This window comes from Drosophila suzukii, chromosome X (genome assembly GCF_043229965.1).
Source record: "Drosophila suzukii chromosome X, CBGP_Dsuzu_IsoJpt1.0, whole genome shotgun sequence".
NCBI classification, from domain to species: Eukaryota; Metazoa; Arthropoda; class Insecta; order Diptera; family Drosophilidae; genus Drosophila; species Drosophila suzukii.
The window spans coordinates 29,875,502-29,895,574 of record NC_092084.1 but is presented as its reverse complement, the minus strand read 5'-3'; the positions used below and the strand labels follow the sequence as shown (position 1 = coordinate 29,895,574).

Here is a 20,073-nt window from a genome sequence, read left to right as displayed (position 1 = left end):
TGAGTCAATAGTATTGGCCCAATACCCCTCTTAAGCCTAGAACTCAGATCGACGAAAACCGCGAGCTAACCATAGGAGTGAGCGAGAGGCAAATACGCGGCTAACTCTTTTCGTCGGGTCTTTTTTTGCCAAATCGAATCCAGAAGGTCAAATCCAAGCTTATGCCCTTTATTGCGGGATTTCACCGACAGGAAGCAATTTCACAATAGGGGCAAATTCACAGAATAGTTGAAGTGTTGGAGAAGATCCACTAGAGAATCCCAGGGGGAAGGATCATGCCGAGTTGGACTTCGATCTCTACATGGACATCCTGGCGGGCGCGTCCTCGCAAAGAAAGTAAGATCTGGACTCCGGACACCACCACCACCAGCTACTTGGCAGCTTAAGCGGAGCTGGAGGACCCGCTGGCTTCTATAGGGAGGAGGAAAATAGGGCGCCCGCTAAGGAACAGTTGGAGTAGCCATAGCCAGCCACTGCCAGGATGCTGGGCGACTTCCTGCAGCATCAGCGGATCAACCCCGTTCCTAATCCGGCTCCCTCTTCGTCAAGGTCCAATATGCCTATTGAGACTCGGAGTTGGACTGCGGTGGAGCGGGAAAGATGGCGAAGCATCCGTGGGACGAGAAGAAAGCTTTAAACTACTAATTTACATAAATAAAAACATTCGTTGAACATTCCATTTATTTTTATTTTAATTTCTTTGTGTACCAGCAGACTCCTCCTTTTTAAATTTAAATTTCAAACCCACCTCCTTGACAGTAAGACCATGCTACATGCATTGCTGGTGAACTTTGAAAACTTCGGTCACACTACAAAGAATAAGATTTTTCGACTAGTGAAACTCTTAGCCGATCTGAGTACAAGGCTTTAGCCAAAAAAAAAATGATTCTACCAAGTAATAGCCTCTGCACAAAGCCGCTTAAAATCGTTGTTGCAATACTATCCGGATTGTTGTTCACAAGTGAGTCGCTGAAGCGAACAGCTATTTATCTATTTACTACAGCCATGATCATATAAATAGCACAAAAAGTACGCTTTTTCTATTTATGAGTATTGCACAGACAACATATTATTTAATGGACAAATTTGTTTCCAATTTTGTTCGATTAACATTTGTTTTTAATAAAAATAACAAAAAAAACGATAACACTAAGTAATAGCCTCTGCACACACTCGTTTAAAATCGTTGTTGCAATACCAACCGGATTCTTGTTCATAAGTGAATCGCTGAAGCGAACAGCTATTTATCTACTTACTACAGCCATGATCATATAAATAGCACTAAAAGTACTATTGCACCCACAACATATTCTGGGTATTCCCTAAACTGTTGAATTTTGGTCAGCTGTTAAACAGCTGTTCCATACAAAGTCAACTTTCAGAAATTTCAGCAATTCAACAGCCTCGGGGCTGTTGAAAATTTGGTTGAATTGCTGAAAATCAGAGTTGTCGCTGTTCTCGACTAAAAGTAAGAGAGTAACTTTGGTCACTTGTAAACATGGAGAAATTGTAATCGTATAAAATATGCACATAAAGGATATCTAATAGGATGCTGCCTGTTAGGAGTTCTAATAGTTTAATATAATATAATTTATTATAATATAATTTAATATAATTTTAACCATAATCTTTGGTAAACACGGTCTAGCAATTTAACAATCTGACAAACAGCTGACATTTTAAAATTGAAAATTCAACAGGGAACTTTTAGGGTCGTTCCCTTAATTGCTGAAATTTTCTGTTGAATTTTCAACAATTCAGCAATTTAACAGTTTAGGGAATACCCTGATTATTTAATGGACAAATTTGTTTCCTATTGTGTTCGATTAACATTTGTTTTTAATAAAAAATAACATTTTATAGCAGTCGTGCCATGGTTCTGAAGAAAATTCAATTCTTAGGCCAATATTTGTAAAATATCCTAAAATAAAACTAGAAAACGTTGCTTCAAAAATAAAAAAAGTCTTAGATTCTTGAAAAAATTTTATTTATGAAAAGTCTCGGCAAATGTGACTTGCCACAAAGCACAAAGCCTTGTCTCTGGGAAGTTCAAAGTCACCATCCAAGCTAAAATCAGTTTTTAAGCTTTAGTGGTACAGTAACACCTATTATGGGGTTAAGATCCTTCAAAATGTTATTAAAAATAGAGGTGTTGATTAATATAGTCTTTTATAGTTTAATGTGGCAAGTCACATTTGCCCCAGCCATATAATAATTAAACTGTAAAAGCTGCTGTACTGGGATTAGTGATGCAGATTCTAGGGATTTCTGCGCAGCGCAAGTTTATTTCCGTAATTTTATTTCCACGCCCACTCTAACTGTTGCTATAATAATAAATTTAACAGAAATGTATTGGATTCATCAATACCTATCGATTGCCCTTAAAAAACTTTGCCACATGCACCAAAAAGAGAGAGACGGTGGATCGTTTACCCAGTGTTTCAAAGCACTATTAGGCAGTGAAAGGAAAATCGGTGCACGTAAAAATTTTATAGCGCTGTAAATATTTTTGATTTCCCATTAGTCCACGACTAAGTCTCATATGGCGAAACCCGTGTGCCTAATGCGATTTTCTTAGAATTTTCCAAGCGTTTTCCTATTTTAAAACGGTCATCTAAACTGTTCACCCTAAAAGGTCGTTTTATTTCTGGAGGCAGTGTCGAGTGGCAGTTTTCTCCAGAAGTCTACATCTCGCTCGCTCGCACTGCCCTCCGCTTCCCCTCTTCAACTCACCCTAAGTCACTGCTCAGCTCTGGAGCGCTTTAGTTAAGCTGGGCTTAAAGAGTTATAATTTCCTAGTGTTCTAATAAACACCCACGCACGTCGCGCAACGAACAGAAAGTATTCCCGTATTTTGGACGACTATATCATATAGCAGCCATAAGAACGATCGTATAACTAATAATATAATAATAAATAAATTAAAGCTTCGTTATTTTATTTCATATTTTTTTCTATTGCGGTGTATAGTATTGTTTTAATATTTTAGAACTACGAATAGAATTTGATATAAGTTGGACTACTATTTCAAATAGCTGTCATAGAGAGGATCGCAAAATGAATGTCAAGACAACACAAAAATCGTTATGCTAGTAAATTTAAAAGTAACATTGTCTGTATATTTCTGTGATAACTTTTTTATTATCTTAAAATCAGATAAATCTGCACAATGTACATACAATGTACCCATAAAAACGATTTGCAAGGGTATATAATAATTTGCTTCCTTTCTTGTTCGATTTGATAATTGTCAAATCAAACTTACCATGTGAATATCAAATCGATCCTGATTAATGTAATTTTCTGCGTAGAAACTGCATGTATTATCTCAACTTTTCAGTTATTATTGTATCCTATGTAAGACTCGACGTTCATTCAGACAAATGGACGAACAGACGGACATTTCTAGGTTGCCCTTTCTAATGATTCTGATGAAGAATATATATTCTTCTTCTAGTGTCGGTAATGTTCCCATCTACCTGTTACATTTTAACGTATATACGAATAATTAAAATAAAAGTTTTATTTATTAAACTATTGCAGATCGAAGCACAGCGAGCTGCGTGACGTCATTGTCAAGTCGAATTCTTTGGGAATTGCTTTGGACCAACAAAAGGTGGATCAGTATATTAAGGCGATGTCTTTAAATGGCACTGAGAAGGTGAGACCAAATTTAAGTTAAACCAAAAAAAGGACTTTGTTCTGAATGAGATTTATTGTAGGTAAACAGTGAGAAACTGGCGGCCATGTGGATGTATGCCACCAAAATGGGATCTCTACCGCCGCCCTCAGTTCGCAAATTGACGCCACCATCGCGGCAGATAATGCTGATTCCCTCAACCGCTGGCAGTGGGGTGAGCCCGATTCCAATTTTTCGATTTTTAGGGGGGGGTCCAGCGCCAGTTATTCTTTAACAAAATTATTTCAATATTTAAAGTATTTTTCGAGATATATAGAGCAAAAAGCTTTAAATACGATTTTCTTAAAACCACGTTTGGCAAAACGGTGTCTCCTACAGCTTTGAAAAATGGTTGGATAATAAATCGTTATCATATTTCATAGCAAAATAGATTAAGCTTCGCGCTTTCCAACGTAACCATTTTTTAAAATCTGTAGTTAAACGGTGAAGACAAAAAATAAAATTTTTGGTTTTTGAAATGCAATATATTTTTATTCCCTTGCAGAGGGTATTATAATTTCAGTCAAAAGTATAAGTAAGCCATAAAATATATATATTCTTGATCAGCATCACTAGGCTAGTCGATCTAGCCATTCCCGTCTGTACGTCCGTCGGTATCGGACAACTATATCTTATAGCTCCTATAGGAATAATCGGAAAAAAAAGTAAAAAAAATTTTATCTTTGGTGTTTTTTAACATACGCTCCTACGCTTGTAAATAACAGATTTTAATTAGTTCTGAATTTCGAATTTAATTTTATCAAAATCGGACGACTATATCATATAGCTGCCATAGGAACGATCGGAAAATTGGTGGAATAATAAGAATGTAATCATAGCTTCGGTGTTTTTTGACATATTATCTTATACTATTGGGAATATCTTTTTTTGTATTTTTAAGTATTTCGAATTAAATTGAATAACTATAACTGCAAGGGTATACAAACTTCGGCTTGCCGAAGTTAACTTACTTTCTTGTTTATTTTGTTTTACATTTTTGAGGTAGGTTGTGGGGTGTTGACGTATGCCGTGAGTTCTGTAAATATTTATAAAAAGAACGCTAACAAAATTATAATGATTTTAGCCAGACGTTTGCAACGCAGTGAAGGAGACTTTTTCGACAATAAAGTACATATATACGAGTCGACCTAGCCATGTCCGTCTATTCCTCCGTCTGTCCGTTTCTACGCGAACTAGTCTCTCAAATAGCCTTAAATATCTTCCCAAAAGTCTTATTTCTATTGCAGGTAGTATAGTATAGTAAGTCGGATTGAGCCGAATCGGACCACTATATCCTCTCTTAGGAATGATTAAAAAAATACTTTTATAAAAATGTTAAAAAAAAAAACTTCTTCTCTGGAATATATTATTCTTTTTAAATGAACGACTATATCATGTGCCATAAGAACGATCGGATAATGAATGGAAAAATAATAAGAAAATAATTATAGCTTTGTTATTTTTGATCATATTTCTTTTACTCCGGTACATAAATTTTTTTGCAATATTTCAGAATTACGAATTCAATTTAATAAAAATCGGGTTACAATATCATATATTCAGAGGATGGATCGGAAAGTTAATGTAAAAATAATACAAATACCGTTATATTACGTTTTCGGTAAGCATATACGGTAGTAAATTGAAATGGAACATTTTCTTATTATTTCTGTAATAATTTTTAGTTTTCAAACAATCGAAAAGCTCTATATATGCAATGCTCCCATGGGAGCATTTTTTTATATTGGTAAAAAGGGCTGTTTTTAAAGTTGCTGGATCAGCATTTCCCTTATGTCATGTTGACATACATTAAATTATAAATATATATTTAACATAAGGGGCTATATACACTTGTACCCGCTATTTTTATTCCTTTTGTCTTAGTTTATAGTTTAAGGAATGCTTACACCAAAAATCATACTCACTGGACAGCTAAAACCCGAAAAATAGCATTTTATACCTAGGTCTGGATACTGAAGCAGAAAACTCGAAAGCTTAACCGCGATTTTTATTTTGTTTAAATTTAATTTACCCTTGCAAAAGAACTATTTTGGTTCAAACCGCCACCATCACAGTTTATAAAATTCCTTCGTTCAGCGACAATATAATTTAATTTTTTTTTATTGTCGACTGCAAAGCACTGGAAAACAATAGAGGTTCGTCATTTATCCCAAATAGCCATTTTTTATTTTTACAGATAGTACAAATTACAACAAAAATTAAAAATTTGAACTTTAAGATACAAAAATATAACTTATATTAATGGTAACGTAGCGTCAGACCGATTTATGGGCGTTTATGGGCGTTAAAGTGGAAAAACTCTTTTTTAGGTCAATCGATAGGTATTGACGAGACCAATACATTTCAGTTAAAATTTCAGAGTGGGCGTGGCAACATTTTTTTTTAAATCAATCGAACGAAGCTATATATTCTAAATCTGAAATACCAATTCAATATCTTTAATAGTTTCCGATATATCAGCGTTATAATTAAAATTTGTTTAAGTTTGTGGGCTTTAGAGTGGGCGTGGCAACATTTTTTAGGTCAATTGATAGGTATTAACGAGAACAATACATATCTGTTACAATTTCTTTTAGCGCCTAAACTGTAGGAGCCACAGTTTTTTGCCAGTTTGTGGGTGTTAGAGTCGGCGTGGCGTGCGTCCGAAGAAAAGAAATCTTAACCTGAAATCCCAACTATCTAGATTTTATATTTTCCGAGATCACAGCGCTCACACGGACATACGAGCATAGCTAGATCGACTCGGCTAGTGATCCTAATCAAGAATATATATATTTTGTGGCGTTATAATGGGCGTGTCAGCATGTGCCGCTGAAACAAACTCCCAACTTTCAAGCTTTTATAGTTTTCGGTATTCCAGCGTTCTTACGGACAGACAGGCAGAATCGTAGTGAAAGTGTGTATAGCTCAATAAGGAAATAGGCTTGATGTTTGTGGTTGGTGGTCTAGGAGAGACCTTTATTTCTTTCAAGACTTATTTGAGTTCTTGTTGTCTTAATAATATACTTATAAAATCTTAAAATAATTCAGATAGCACCACCGCCACCCACACGCCTGCCACCACCGCCGCCGGGCGCCGGGCTTTTGTTGCCGGTGCAATACCGTGGAATGACACTTCCTTACATGCGACCCGGTCCCGGATCCGTGCTCTACGCCCATCCGGCCAGCTTGAGCGGCACATATCGGACTCACAAAAGCACCAAGTCGGCGGAGATCAACGGGCAGCGAAGGCGCAGGCGGGCGGGAAAATCGGATGCAAATCGCCGGCAGCGCCGCAAATCGGAGGCGGATGTCCTCGACGGCGCACCCAACTTCCAATACACAGGTCTGGATCGAGCCATAGCCGATAGCTTCTTGGCTAGGCAAGAACAGTCGCAGGCGGGAAGTCACATTGACTATTCGTCGTCAGCATCTTCGGACTTATACGGCGGTCAGAGGGCTTCCTCCAAAACAAAGATCGTCTGTCGGGATGTGGTAATGTGAAGGGAATAAAACCCCAATCCCCAGTTCCCTGACTTTTGTATATAATCATTCCTCGGAGTAGTGTCGAACGATTTTTCGAATCGCTTCAATAGAAAAAGTACTCAAGCTTGTTGTCCCATGCGCAACTTTATCTGTATATCAATATATGCGTATTTATTTTAAGAACCTTATAAATATGAATCGAAAAAAGTAATATTAATCGAATTAAATTAATTAACTTAAACTAGAAATTTACATCTTCAGATACGCAAAAATGTTTTGTAATGAAAATAAAACAAATTTCCAGACACTGTGTTTATTATGCTTCTAAAGTTATAATAGTGTAAAAAATAATAACTCACTTTACTGGAATTGCTGACATTTAAGAACATTCGAAAAACAGCATCATGCAAAAAGTAGAATGTTCGGACTTTTTTCCCATTGGAACCCTGTTGATAGAAGACAAATTTTCGTATGTTTGAAACCCTTGATCTTAATGTCAGTTTTTTACGAAATAAAACATTCGACCATGGTTTTTGAATATTCGACAATATGATGGGAGACTAAACACAATCAGGGGTGTCACAGAAACCGGCGACGGATTTGGAGACGGTTGGTTTGGAAACCAACCCATCAAATCCGTAGGTGTCACAGAAATTCGAGCGATTTCCTTTTCTCGGAAAATTAACCATTTTCCAAAAAGTTTTAAACTTAATTTATTCTTTTTTTGCAAAATTACAAAAGTTTACAAGTTTAAAGCGCACATTGTACAAAATAAAAGAAAAAAATTTAAAATTTGAATTACCCGCCAAGCTACATACTGCAGCCCTAAACAGCTGCTTGCGGCTGCTGAATTGGTTTATTTACATTTGTAAATTGTCAAGAATTTTCAAAGCAAACCAAAATGCCATCTGCGCGAATGAATCGTAAGAATATGGCGTCTTGTGCTGCTGACCTATGTTTACCCCTAAAAATAAGAAACGTTTATTTGTTTAAACTAATAATAAACAAAAACTGTTTACTTTTACTTACATGTTTTCTTCTTCATAATAGCCGGCAAAAATAGGGCATTTTTCACGACATAATTTTTCTCAATAACTACAACTTCTTTTAGCATGAAATTTTTACCAGAAATAGGTTTTATTTTTTACTACAATACCGTACTATAAAAAATTCGTTAACCAACATTTCGATAACTACTTCGAAATTTGGTATTTTAAAGTTCGAGCAAATTGGTACCACTGTCAGGCTGGACGGTTGGCAGACGGTTTTTTAGTTAATTTTTTTTTTTAAATGCTTATTTTTAAATATAACGCGAAGTAAATATAAAAATTGTAGTAAGCAGATAGTTCATAGATTTCATTAGTGTTGTCTTAAATAAAGTTTTATTCTTGGCAAGCATTTGTAAGTTGGTTTATGTTATCAAAACGTCTGTCAAAATACGGGGGACTTAGAAACCGACAAATATGACGTCTGTGACACCGAGACGGGGGAAATTTGGTTGGAAGGGATTTCTGTGATACCCCCGACTATAACGACTTTGCGCCTGAAATTTGAATTTCAGTATTTCGCTTCAGAGTCTTTTTCGTCCAATAAGGCCTAGTACTTACATCGACGAAAACCGCGAGCTAACCATACGAGTGAGCGAGATACAAATACGCGGCTAACTCTTTTCGACTGTTTTTCAGCGCGGTACTTAGATGAGCTAAGGAAATACCAGAAAAAATACCTGATTTAGCGAGTGAATTTCGATGAACGCCGTTAGCCGCGGGCAGAAGATTAAAAAATTTAATCTTGGGCGGTGTTCGTGCAAAACCGGTGTGGAAACTAAAAATTACAAATGGAAAAAACACCAAAAACGTATGCAGCAGGTCAGTGCATATAAAAATAAACCACCTAATTCCAGCTGTTGCTCATTATTGTAAGACTTCACCGACAAGGCAAATCCGCAGAAAATTTGAAGTACTGGAGGAGATCCTCTAAAGAATCCCAGTGGGAAGGAACATGTCGAGTGGGACTTAGCTACCTACATTGACATCCTGCCTGGCGTGTCCTTCCTGAGAAAGTAAGTTCTGACTAAAAGAATTTGGTTACATTTTACTAATAGAAGTATCTTTTTTTTTTTTCTCCCCTTCCCATAGAAGCCAGCGCGTCCTCGATCACCGCTTTAGCTGCCAAGTAGCTGGTGGAGGTGGAGTCCTGTGGTTCTCCAATGGAGAGCTCGTGGGAGATCGTTGCAGATCGTTTGCCAACAAACCCAGCTGTGTGACAGTAAGACCATGCTACACTCATTGCGGATGAATTTTGAAAACTTCGGTCAAACTAAAAAGAATACGATTGTTCGACTAGTGAAACTCTTAGCCGATCTGAGTACTAGGCTATAAGGAATGACACGTGTAGCAAACAGACGGGTAAAAGTCGCTACAACTCGCTGCACACGCAAATAGATACAGTATTCCAGTGTTTTATTCAGTATTTTTTTACGAGTGTAGGCGATTTTTGTATTTGGCGTTTCAGGATTTTTTAAAGAAGAAAATGCATTTGCACTGCAATTGCGCCGTTATAAGGAAATGATTTTTGGTGCTGCCCCAAGGAGCCTACCAACTGTTCGGAACCCAGCAATTGATCTCAGAGCCTGATGCACCAAAACATACATTTTATCTGAAGAACAAATGGCAAAGCATCCGTGACACGAGACGGAAGCCTAAACTATTATTTAACATAAAAAAATTCTTTAAAATTCCATGTATATTTATTTCTTTGTGCACCAGCAGATTCGCCTTTTTTTAATCGTCAACAAAAACCTATCTGCCAGATAGTAGACCATGATACATGCATGGCGGTTAAACTTTGAAAACTTTGGCCACACTACAATGAATACGATTTTTCGACCACTGAAACTCTTAGCCAATCTGAGTACTAGGCTTTAAGCCTATTGACCTATCGGTCTTAGTATTAAATTATGGAAGAACTTGTGAATTGCAGAAAAAATACCAGAAGTTTGTCCTGCTCGTACTTCCGTAAAATTGTATGGTCTGAGAAAAAATTGATCCAATGAATGAGCAGAACAATGCCGTGGAATAACCGCATTAAACATTTTAAAATCCAACCTAATGCTTAATATTGCGTTCAAACTTTTTAAGCCCATTTTATTGCGCAAATTGGTTTTTACAATATTCATTTGGCTGAATACTCTCTCAACCGCAGCGTTTGAAAATGGCAATGATAATACATGCAGAGCAAATAACGCTAGTTGCTCAAAAACTGTGTTTTGGCCAGCATCCCTGAAATTGAAAGCTTCAGACCAAAACTCAAAAGTCTGTTCCTTTTTTTCCCAATTTATAAGGTGTATTTTACCAAATTGGGATAACATTTTTTTGTTTCAGCATGCTGCCGTAAATCGCACAACTTGGCCCCAATCATTGCCTTACAAAAGCAGCAGTACGCTTTTGTGGAGTCAGTTGGCACTTTACGTAGCCACGCCTTAAATTCATTAAAATTTAACCATAAATCGCGGAAATTTTGCTTGTAAAGCCTTGTACTTACATCGACGAAAACCGCGAGCTAACCATAGGAGTGAGCGAAAGGCAAACAGGCGGGTAAAGCTTTTCGTCGGGTCTGTTTTTCAGCGCGGTACTCAGATGAGCTAAGGAAATACCAGATATCGCCAGTGAATTTTCGATGAACGCAGTTAGCCGCGGCCCAAAGAATAAGAAATTTAATCTTTGGCGGTGCTTGTGCAGAAGCGGTGGGGAATTTGAAAATTAAAAATGCAAAAAAAAACACCATAAACGGATAAAGGAGGTCAGTGCAGATGAAATAGGACGCCTAATCCAAGCTGTTGCCCATTGTTATGGGACTTGACCGACAGGAAGCATTACCACAACGGGCCAAATTCGCAGCATAGTTGAAGCGCTGGAGGAGATCCATTAAAGAATCCCAGTGCGAAGGACATGGGACATCGTTCGATCTCCGACGAGCTCTCCATTGAGGACTCACCTCCACCAGATACTTGACAGCTAAAGCGGAGATGCAGGACGCGTCGGCTTCTGTAGGGAGGAGAAAATATGGTCGCCCGCTAAGGGACAGCTGAAGGAGCCATCACCAGCCATTATTGGCCAGCCTATTGGGACTCGGAGCAGGACTGCAGATGGCGCGGGAAAGATAGCGAAGCATCCGTGGGACGATAAGGAAGCCTTAAACTTCTAATTTACATAAATAAAAACATTCGTTGAACATTTCATTTATTTTTATTTTAATATCTTTGTGCACCAGCAGACTCTTCTTTTTTAAATTGCTCCAATTGATTGGTTTTCCATTTGGCAACAACCCCAGCTGCTTGACAGTAAGATCATGCCACATGCATTGCGGGTGAACTTTGAAAACTTCGGTCACACTACAAAGAATAAGATTTTTCGACTAGTGAAACTCATAGCCGATCTGAGTACTAGGCTTAAGTACTTTCGGCATTATTTCTAAATTGTGCAAAATTTCAGGGTGACCAAAACTTATAACCGAAAAACAACCAAAATACGAGCAACAAATATGACTTCTGTACGATTAATCGATAAAATTAAAAAACTGACAATACAATCATAAAACAAAACTTGTTTCGCTCTAATTTTTTTTAAGCGGAAATAAGCAAAATGAAATTTAAAATAACCCAGATTTCAAGCCATAAGCATTTCAACTATTTTGTAAGCTATTTGATTTTAAATAAAGCTAAATCTAGCTTAAAATAAGCTAATATGGCAACACTGGCCTGGATAGAGGTGGAGAAACATCGATGCCAACAGCGATGACATCGATGTTTTCAAAACATCGGCAACATCGATGTTTACCGGGTCAATCGATGTTTTTCTAATTCTAAGGCACATAGAGGAAGATTGACGGATTGTAAGTACATATGTCATTTAGTTTAATCAATTCATTTATTGTATAAATAATATTTTTTAGATGACTACAGATGGCGACGCGTTTAAAACGTAAGCTAAAAAATACTTCTGCGTTCTTCGTGTGAGATCATCGACCGTTGTTGATAAGCTCCTCTTTTTAAACAAGAACAAACGTAAAAAATATGTAAATATATATACTAGAGTTAGGGATAGTAAAGTAAGGATAGTACAGTAGGGATAGTACTATATCCTAAAGAAGTATTATTTTCTTTGGACCATGTTCATAATGAACACTGATATTAAATTTGTTTTTTTTTTAGTTTTTATTTACAAAGTAAGGATAGTACAATATACTACAAAAGTGGACTATTTAAAAAACGAATAATAAAATAAATAATATTTTGTTCAAATTAGATTTTAATTTTTAAGCCTTACAAATTAAAATAAAGTTTAAATACACAAAAAAAACGGCTTATTTTTTTGTTCAAAACATCGATGAAACATCGATATTTTTCGCCAAAAACATCGATGTCCGTGAACATCGATGTTTCTCCACCTCTAAGCACCATCTTCTCTTCCCAGCTCAGACTCATGAGGTCTTCGCCATACAGCAGATCGTATTCCTGCAGTGGTATCCACGCTTAAAATTGTATTTAACTACCATTTGCATGGCAGCTAAATCAAACGGGGGAACGCCAGCAAGAACCTGCAGTGCCACAGTGGACACTGTTCGGCATAGCGGAAGGCTTCCTATCAGGATTAGCCTCTGGCAAGCAAGGAGTCACCGTCTAGCCGCGTCTTACCATACCGAGGCATCAAATAGCGCACATGGCACCATGAGTCCGGCATAAATGGTCCGCCTAGCTCGAGGACTGAAACCCCAGTCTGCTCAAAGCGCACGCGCCAATGCTGCAACGATTCCAGTCATACGCTGTCAAAGGTTCCCGACGTGCTCAAGAAATCTTAAGCCTTCGCTGACTGTGATGCCAAAGTACCGGCAGCTGCTTACGTACGGTAAGCATTGTCGAAGGCTCCCTTAAAGTCCACGAAAATGCCGAGCACGTATTTCGCCGGGCTGGCGTGAATACTGCTCTTCACGTGCATCCAAGCATCCTCCACGCAACGTCCTTGGCGAAAAACCGAACTGCCACCTGCAGTCTTCCGAAAGAACTTCTCTCACACGATCTACCATGATGGTCTCAAGCACTTTTCCGAAAACCGGAAGCAGGCAAATCCCGCGGTACGACGATGGCTCACACCTGTCCTTGTCGGGTCCCTTAAACAGAGCCACCACACGTGGGCATTTCCACTCTGCAGGGAAGTACCCCGACCGGATGCAGCTTGAATACAGCGCCGTCAGATGCTGAGGTATAACGCGCCACACAGCCTTGCAAATCGTCCCGTTGATACCGTCCATGGCAGGCGAGCATTTGCTCTTCAACAACGACACAAGCATCAACTTCTGAGACATTCAGGGGCGGTGGGATTTCCTCCGCGGAGACAATCGGTGCGTCAGACTCCGCAGCTGGGATAAAGTTGCGGAGGAGCACTCGCCATTGACGCGGTGGCTCCCAATCTCCGTCCGTCTCTTGCGACCTCGGCACATCTTGTAGACGCGCCCCCAGGGATCGTGCGAGTTCTCTCCCACTATGCGTCTCCAACTGTCCTCCTTGGTCTTCACGATGAGCTTCTTGTAGTCGGCTGTGGCATGCCTCAGCTCGACCACGAGCCCAGGGCTTTTCGAGTCGCACTGTCCCTTTGAATTGCGCCATGTCCATCTTCTCCTCGAAGTTATTCTTGTATAGCTCCGTCATGAAGTCCTCGGGCGTATGCGCGGTGTCGACGTTGCTGAAAACAATCTTAGGCTCAGGGGTCTGCTTGATTTCCAGCCCGGCCTCACTGAACTTCTTATTTGCCTTTACGCGCTTGAGTTCCACTGATGACGGGGTACGGATATCGGATTGACTCCTAGTCAAGGAGCAATTTCCTTGTCCACCTGGGTCTTCCTAGATATGCAGTTCGTTAGGAGCCGTAGTATGTCGTTCCTGATTGCGATCCTAGTTTAACGACATCCATGAGGCAGTGCGACGAGTCAACAACGGGAGGGGGAGAGGGGACTACGACCTCTGCTCCAGCGGCGACTTTAGCTGCAGCGGCTGATGTCGAGGCTTCGGCGGCGTCGGCAGCGGCAGCAGCGGTTGCACTGCAGCGACTTCAGCAGCGGAGCGGGCGGCAGCATCGGGGGCGACTGCAGTGGGTGCGACAGCAGCGGGCGGCGGCACCTCAAGCGACGAGAGCGTCTCTTCCGCGACTGGTTCCGGGGCACCTGTGGCCCCATTCATAGCCGCTACCTTGGCACGCGAAGTATCTCTTGCAGCCTGGTGGCTGCGTTTTCTCTTAGCACGGCCTCTACCGCGACGACTAACGCTGCTGCTGCGACTCTTCGCCGACTCGCTGCCAGACTCGACAACGTCCATTCTGGACGACATTTACCGGCAACTTCTCTAACTAAGAAATAATGCTTAGCAAGGCCACTCACAAAGTTATTTAGCAGTATTCACGCCAGCCCGGCGAAATACGTGCTCGGGATTTTCGTGGACTTTAAGGGAGCCTTCGACAATGCTTACCGTACGTAAGCAGCTGCCGGTACCTTGGCATCACAGTCGGCGAAGGCTTAAGATTTCTCGAGCACGTCGGGAACCTTTGACAGCGTATGGCTAGAGTCGTTGCAGCATTGGCGCGTGCGCTTCGAGCAGACTGGGGTTTCAGTCCTCGAGCTAGGCGGACCATTTATGCCGGACTCATGGTGCCCTGTGCGCTATTTGGTGCCTCGGTATGGTAAGACGCGGCAGACGTGTTCGGTATGCCGAACAGTGTCCACTGTGGCACTGCAGGTTCTTGCTGGCGTTCCCCCGTTTGATTTAGCTGCCATGCAAATGGTAGTTAAATACAAGCTTAAGCGTGGATACCGCTGGAGGAATACGATCTGCTGTATGCCGAAGACCTCATGAGTCTGAGCTGGGAAGAGAAGATGGTGCTTAGAGGTGGAGAAACATCGATGTTCACGGACATCGATGTTTTTGGCGAAAAATATCGATGTTTCATCGATGTTTTGAACAAAAAAAAACAAGGAAGAACGCTATAGTCGAGCACCTCGACTATCAGATACCCGTTACTCAGCTAAACAGACAAAAGGAAAATTGAGGTATGCAAGCAGCAAAGCGAGATTGAAATGCGCCACCTACCGGCGGTAAACATATTTAAGCGATGTGGGCGTTCGAGTGGGCGTGGCAAAGTTTTTTTTGGATCAATCGATAGGTATTGACGAGACCAATACATTTCAGTTAAAATCTTTTTCTAGCATGAAAATTGTGGGCGCCACAGGCTTGGGCGGTTTGTGGGCGTGGCATATTCGCGTGACAAACATGCGCTGCGCTCAAGCCTACGGAATCTAAATCTGAAATCCCATTTCTCTATCTTTGATATTTTCCGAGATATCCGCGTGGTACTGTACTGAAATAAACTTGCGCTGCGTAAGAAGCTCAGGAATCTGCAGGCCAAATCTCAATAGCCTAGCTTTCATAGTTTCTGAGATCTCAGCGTTCATCCGGACAGACAGACGGACATGGCTAGATCGACTAGGCTAGTGATCCTGATCAAGAATATATATACTTTATGGGGTCGGAAACGCTTCCTTCTGCCTGTTACATACTTTCCGATGAATCTAGTATACCCTTTTACTCTACGAGTAACGGGTATAATAAGCAGTTTTTTTTTGTGTATTTGAACTTTATTTTAATTTGTAAGGCTTAAAAATAAAAATCTAATTTTAACAAAAAATTATTTATTTTATTATTCGTTTTTTAAATAAAAACGAAAAGAAAAACAAATTAAAATAAAATTGTTCATTATATACATGGTCCACTTTTGTAGTATATTGTATTATCCTTACTTTGTAAATAAAAACTAAAAAAAAAACAAATGTAATATCAGTGTTCATTATGAACATGGTATATATTTACATATTTTTTACGTTTGTTCTTGTTTAAAAAGAGGAGCTTATCAACAACGGTCGATGATCTCACACGAAGAACGCAGAAGTATTTTTTTGCTTACGTTTTAAACGCGTCGCCATCTGTAGTCATCTAAAATATTATTTATACAATAAATGTCATCGCTGTTGGCATCGATGTTTCTCCACCTCTATCCAGGCCAGTGTTGCCATATTAGCTTATTTTAAGCTAGATTTAGCTTATTTTAAAATCAAATAGCTTACAAAATAGTTGAAATGCTTATGGCTTGAAATCTGGGTCATTTTAAATTTTATTTCGCTTATTTCCGCTTAAAAAAAATTAGAGCGTAACAAGTTTTGTTTTATGATTGTATTGTCAGTTTTTTTAATTTTATCGATTAATCGTACAAAAGTCATATTTGTTGCTCGTATTTTGGTAGTTTTTCGGTTATAAGTTTTGGTCACCCTGAAATTTTGCACAAATTAGAAATAATGCCGAAAGTACTTAAGCCTAGTACTCAGATCGGCTAAGAGTATCACTAGTCGAAAAATCTTATTCTTTGTAGTGTGACCGAAGTTTTCAAAGTTCACCCGCTATGCATGTGGCATGATCTTACTATCAAGCAGCTGGGGTTGTTGCCAAACGGAAAACCAACCAATTGGAGCAATTTAAAAAAGAAGAGTCTGCTGGTGCACAAAGATATTAAAATAAAAATAAATGAAATGTTCAACGAATGTTTTTATTTATGTAAATTAGAAGTTTAAGGCTTCCTTATCGTCCCACGGATGCTTCGCTATCTTTCCCGCGCCATCTGCAGTCCAGCTCCGAGTCCCAATAGGCTGGCCAATAATGGCTGGTGATGGCTCCTCCAGCTGTCCCTTAGCGGGCGACCATATTTTCTCCTCCCTACAGAAGCCGGCGCGTCCTGCATCTCCGCTTTAGCTGTCAAGTATCTGGGAGAGGTGAGTCCTCAATGGAGAGCTCGTCGGAGATCGAACGATCTCCCATGTTCCTTCCCACTGGGATTCTTTAATGGATCTCCTCCAGCGCTTCAACTATTCTGCGGATTTGTGATTTTTGTGACTACTAGGCTTTAGCGAAATATACAAGTAAAAAAAGATCAGGTACACACATACATACCGAAGATAGTACTAAGGCCCGAGAAAGTGAAATGCCGCAGGCAATATTAAAAAAAAAAATCGCGGCGATTTTAGTTTAAAAAAATTTTGTTTGCGACGTTAGAAAAGCTTTTTGTATAATTTTCGTTAATACATTTTATTTGCGTTTTATAATTTGAATTTTATTTTGTTTTCTTACCTTTATTTGTAACTACGACAACTGAAATGCTCTTTCCAACACTTATATTTTGCTTATACTTTTCTTTAGTCTTTATTATTTTAATTTTGTGTTCTTAAATATGCCGTTCTTGTGTTTTGGTCGTACCATCACTAAAACAACGAGTGACATCGATATCGATATCGACACGTCGATATAACAATAAGCTTTCGTGCGATACATCGGGCAAAATGACGCAAGCGTGCTTCAACGGCTTGTTATTTTCAAACCTTGTGAAAATGTAATCTTATTTAGCGTTTTTAACGAAAACTACTAGTTTTACAGAAAAAATGTATAAAACATAAAATATTCATTTCCTTAATAGCTTTCATTTCTTTGCGCCAACTTTGACTATTTTTCCCGTAATCAGGACCCCAAATAACGTGGATATAGAAAGTTTGGACGAAATTGGGCGTTGTAGCTAAACGGAAGTTGACCCTTTTTCTATTATTTAAGACGAATTTTTGAGAGCATATGCTATTATTATTTTCTCATATTTAGGGCAACGTCGCCATTTTTCGTAGAACAAAAAGTCATCTAAAATCGCCCTGATGCGTTGAACTTTAAAAACCATCTAAATGGCGTAAGTTCGAGCCCACGAAAAGTCAAAATTTTTTTTCTTTTTTATGCACGTTTTTAGAATTTATATACAATTTTGCGTGCAAAGGCAAAACAAAATTTTAGAACATGTTAATATAATAACATACAAAAATATGCAAAGTACATTAAAATATCAGTTTTGTAACGTTTTTAGTATAATTGGCTAAAATAAAACTTAATTTGTTGTCATTAGTGAAATATTTCATAAAACACAACAAATTAAGATATAAACAGTTTTTGGGCGTCGCTTAGAGCGATGTTTCTGCGATGGTGCAGCGTAGGGTAAGGCACTCGACTGCGAACCCAGCGGCCGTGAGTTCGATTCTCGCAGCAACCACAAAGATGTTTCTCAACAAGTAAGTTGTTTATTTTATGTATATTTCCCCTGGTTCTTTCATTTCTAATGATTCTAATTAGCTGTTTAACAACGAGCGTTGAGCGGCCGAATAATAACCTTGCTCTCTCACCCTCTCAAATTATATTAAAAAAAAGGGACACTAAGTCAAATAATCATTAACAAAATTTCAGTAAAAGTACCGCAAAAAACGTTTGCCGAGATTTAATTTTAATTAATTTAATTTGATTTAATTTATAAACGTATTTTTTATTTTAAAGGCAATTTACCACTTTAGAACAATTGCCGTTGATTCCTAACACTTTTAAATATTTTTAGGGTAGTTTACCTTTGAGAACAGAAAAATCGCCCTAGATTTAGGAAAATTAAAAAATTCATTAAATTTAAGAAAAAATTGTCCTAAATGTAAGACTAATACATGCCTATTCTCAGAAAATTTTGCCCTTATTCTGCTACTCAATCGCCATGGACCCCCGGCTTAGGGCGATTTTCCTTGTTCTTAAGGCGATTTTACAGTAAAATGTCTATGAGTGTAGCGCGATGACTCTGTAGTGCAGCGGTAGATTATCGATTCGATTATCGCAGCGACCCAGAAGATTTTCTCAAAAAATAAGTTGTTTGATTTATTTATATCGCTGATTCAGTTTAATGACCTTTTTCATTTTTTGTGGGCCCCGAAGGCTTGGTCGGTTTTTGGGCGTTAGAGTGGGCGTGGCAAACTTTTTGGGTCAATAGATAGGTATTGACGAGAACAATACATTTCAGTTTAAATTTTTACTCTAGCATCAAAACTGTAGGAGCCACAGTTTTGGGCGGCTTGTGGGCGTTAGAGTGGGCGTGGCACTCTGCTGAAACAAACTTGCGCTGCGCAGGAATCTCAGGAATCTGCTTGCCTAATCCCAGTATTGTAGCTTGTATAGTTTCCGAGATCTATTATTGTTTCAAATTATTTTCGCACCAATTTTTCGATCGTTCCTATGGCAGCTATATGATATAGCCGACCTTTTTTGATAAAATTAAATGCGAAATTCAGAACTAATTAAAAATTGTTATTTCCAAGCGTAGGAGATTATATGTTAAAAAACACCAAAGATATAATAAAAAAAAAATGTTTCCGAATATTCCTATGGGAGCAATAAAATGTAGTTGTCCGATCAGGCTTGATCCGACTTATATTCTACCTGCAAAAGAAATAAGACTTTTGGGAAAGTTTCAGACCGATAACTTTAAAACTGAGAGACTAGTTTGCGTAGAAACGGACGTATATGTATAGCTCAATAACTAACTTTTACCGTTTGATATGGTGATAAGGTAATGCAAAAAAATTTTATTTTTGCGTTTGCTTTTCTATATTTCAAAAAATACGTTCTAGATATAGGGAATTTTTTTTTAAGGTCGTTTCTTGGGTATGGTAACCATTTCCAATATTTGAGTAACGCCTTCTCGATTTAAGGAAAATCACTGAGGGCAGCAGTCCACGTTGCGGCGGAGCGCACCTGGTGAGTGTGCGAAGGCGAAGAAATGAAAATCTACTGTGATCGCTCGATCGTTACGAGTGATACATCAATCGAAAGGTATCGCAAAAACCAATGGATTGCATACCAAAACCTTAAAAAAAAGCAATTGGTTAGGAGAAAGAGCGGTGAAAGTGTAAAAGTGAAAATTTAGAAAATTCGATCTGTTGGGGCCGTTGGGGATAAATGCACAAGTTCA

General features: G+C 38.8%; 1 protein-coding gene and 2 long non-coding RNA genes across 6 annotated transcripts in view; 2 read left to right on the top strand and 1 right to left on the bottom strand.

Annotated features, from left to right (window-relative positions):
- Nucleotides 1–7,477, top strand: part of LOC108005084 (uncharacterized) — a 52,006-nt gene extending 44,529 nt beyond the window's left edge. For 2 of the 3 annotated variants that reach the window (XM_017068251.4, XM_065868380.2), the window contains exons 5-7: nucleotides 3,544–3,661; nucleotides 3,723–3,854; nucleotides 6,731–7,477. In XM_017068251.4, the coding sequence (XP_016923740.2) occupies nucleotides 3,544–3,661; nucleotides 3,723–3,854; nucleotides 6,731–7,183 (703 nt within the window). In that variant the 3' untranslated portion in view covers nucleotides 7,184–7,477. Of the gene's footprint in view, nucleotides 1–942; nucleotides 962–3,543; nucleotides 3,662–3,722; nucleotides 3,855–6,730 lie in introns of those variants that run through there. The other variant, XM_017068254.4, reaches the window with a different exon arrangement.
- A 947-nt stretch (nucleotides 7,478–8,424) lies between these two features.
- On the top strand, nucleotides 8,425–12,420 carry LOC136117401 (uncharacterized). Of its 2 annotated transcripts, none has more exons than XR_011604744.1 (4): nucleotides 8,425–8,566; nucleotides 8,851–9,227; nucleotides 9,304–12,058; nucleotides 12,119–12,420. It is a non-coding gene; the product is annotated as an uncharacterized lncRNA (long non-coding RNA). The 2 variants fall into 2 exon arrangements; XR_011604745.1 differs by lacking the exon at nucleotides 12,119–12,420 and having other exon boundaries at nucleotides 8,430–8,566; nucleotides 8,851–9,033; nucleotides 9,103–9,227; nucleotides 9,304–11,405.
- A 4,368-nt stretch (nucleotides 12,421–16,788) lies between these two features.
- Nucleotides 16,789–17,516, bottom strand: LOC136117378 (uncharacterized). The gene is made up of 2 exons (XR_011604743.1): nucleotides 17,388–17,516; nucleotides 16,789–17,161 (listed from the first exon to the last, which is right to left on the bottom strand). It is a non-coding gene; the product is annotated as an uncharacterized lncRNA (long non-coding RNA).
- Nucleotides 17,517–20,073: the final 2,557 nt, after the last annotated feature.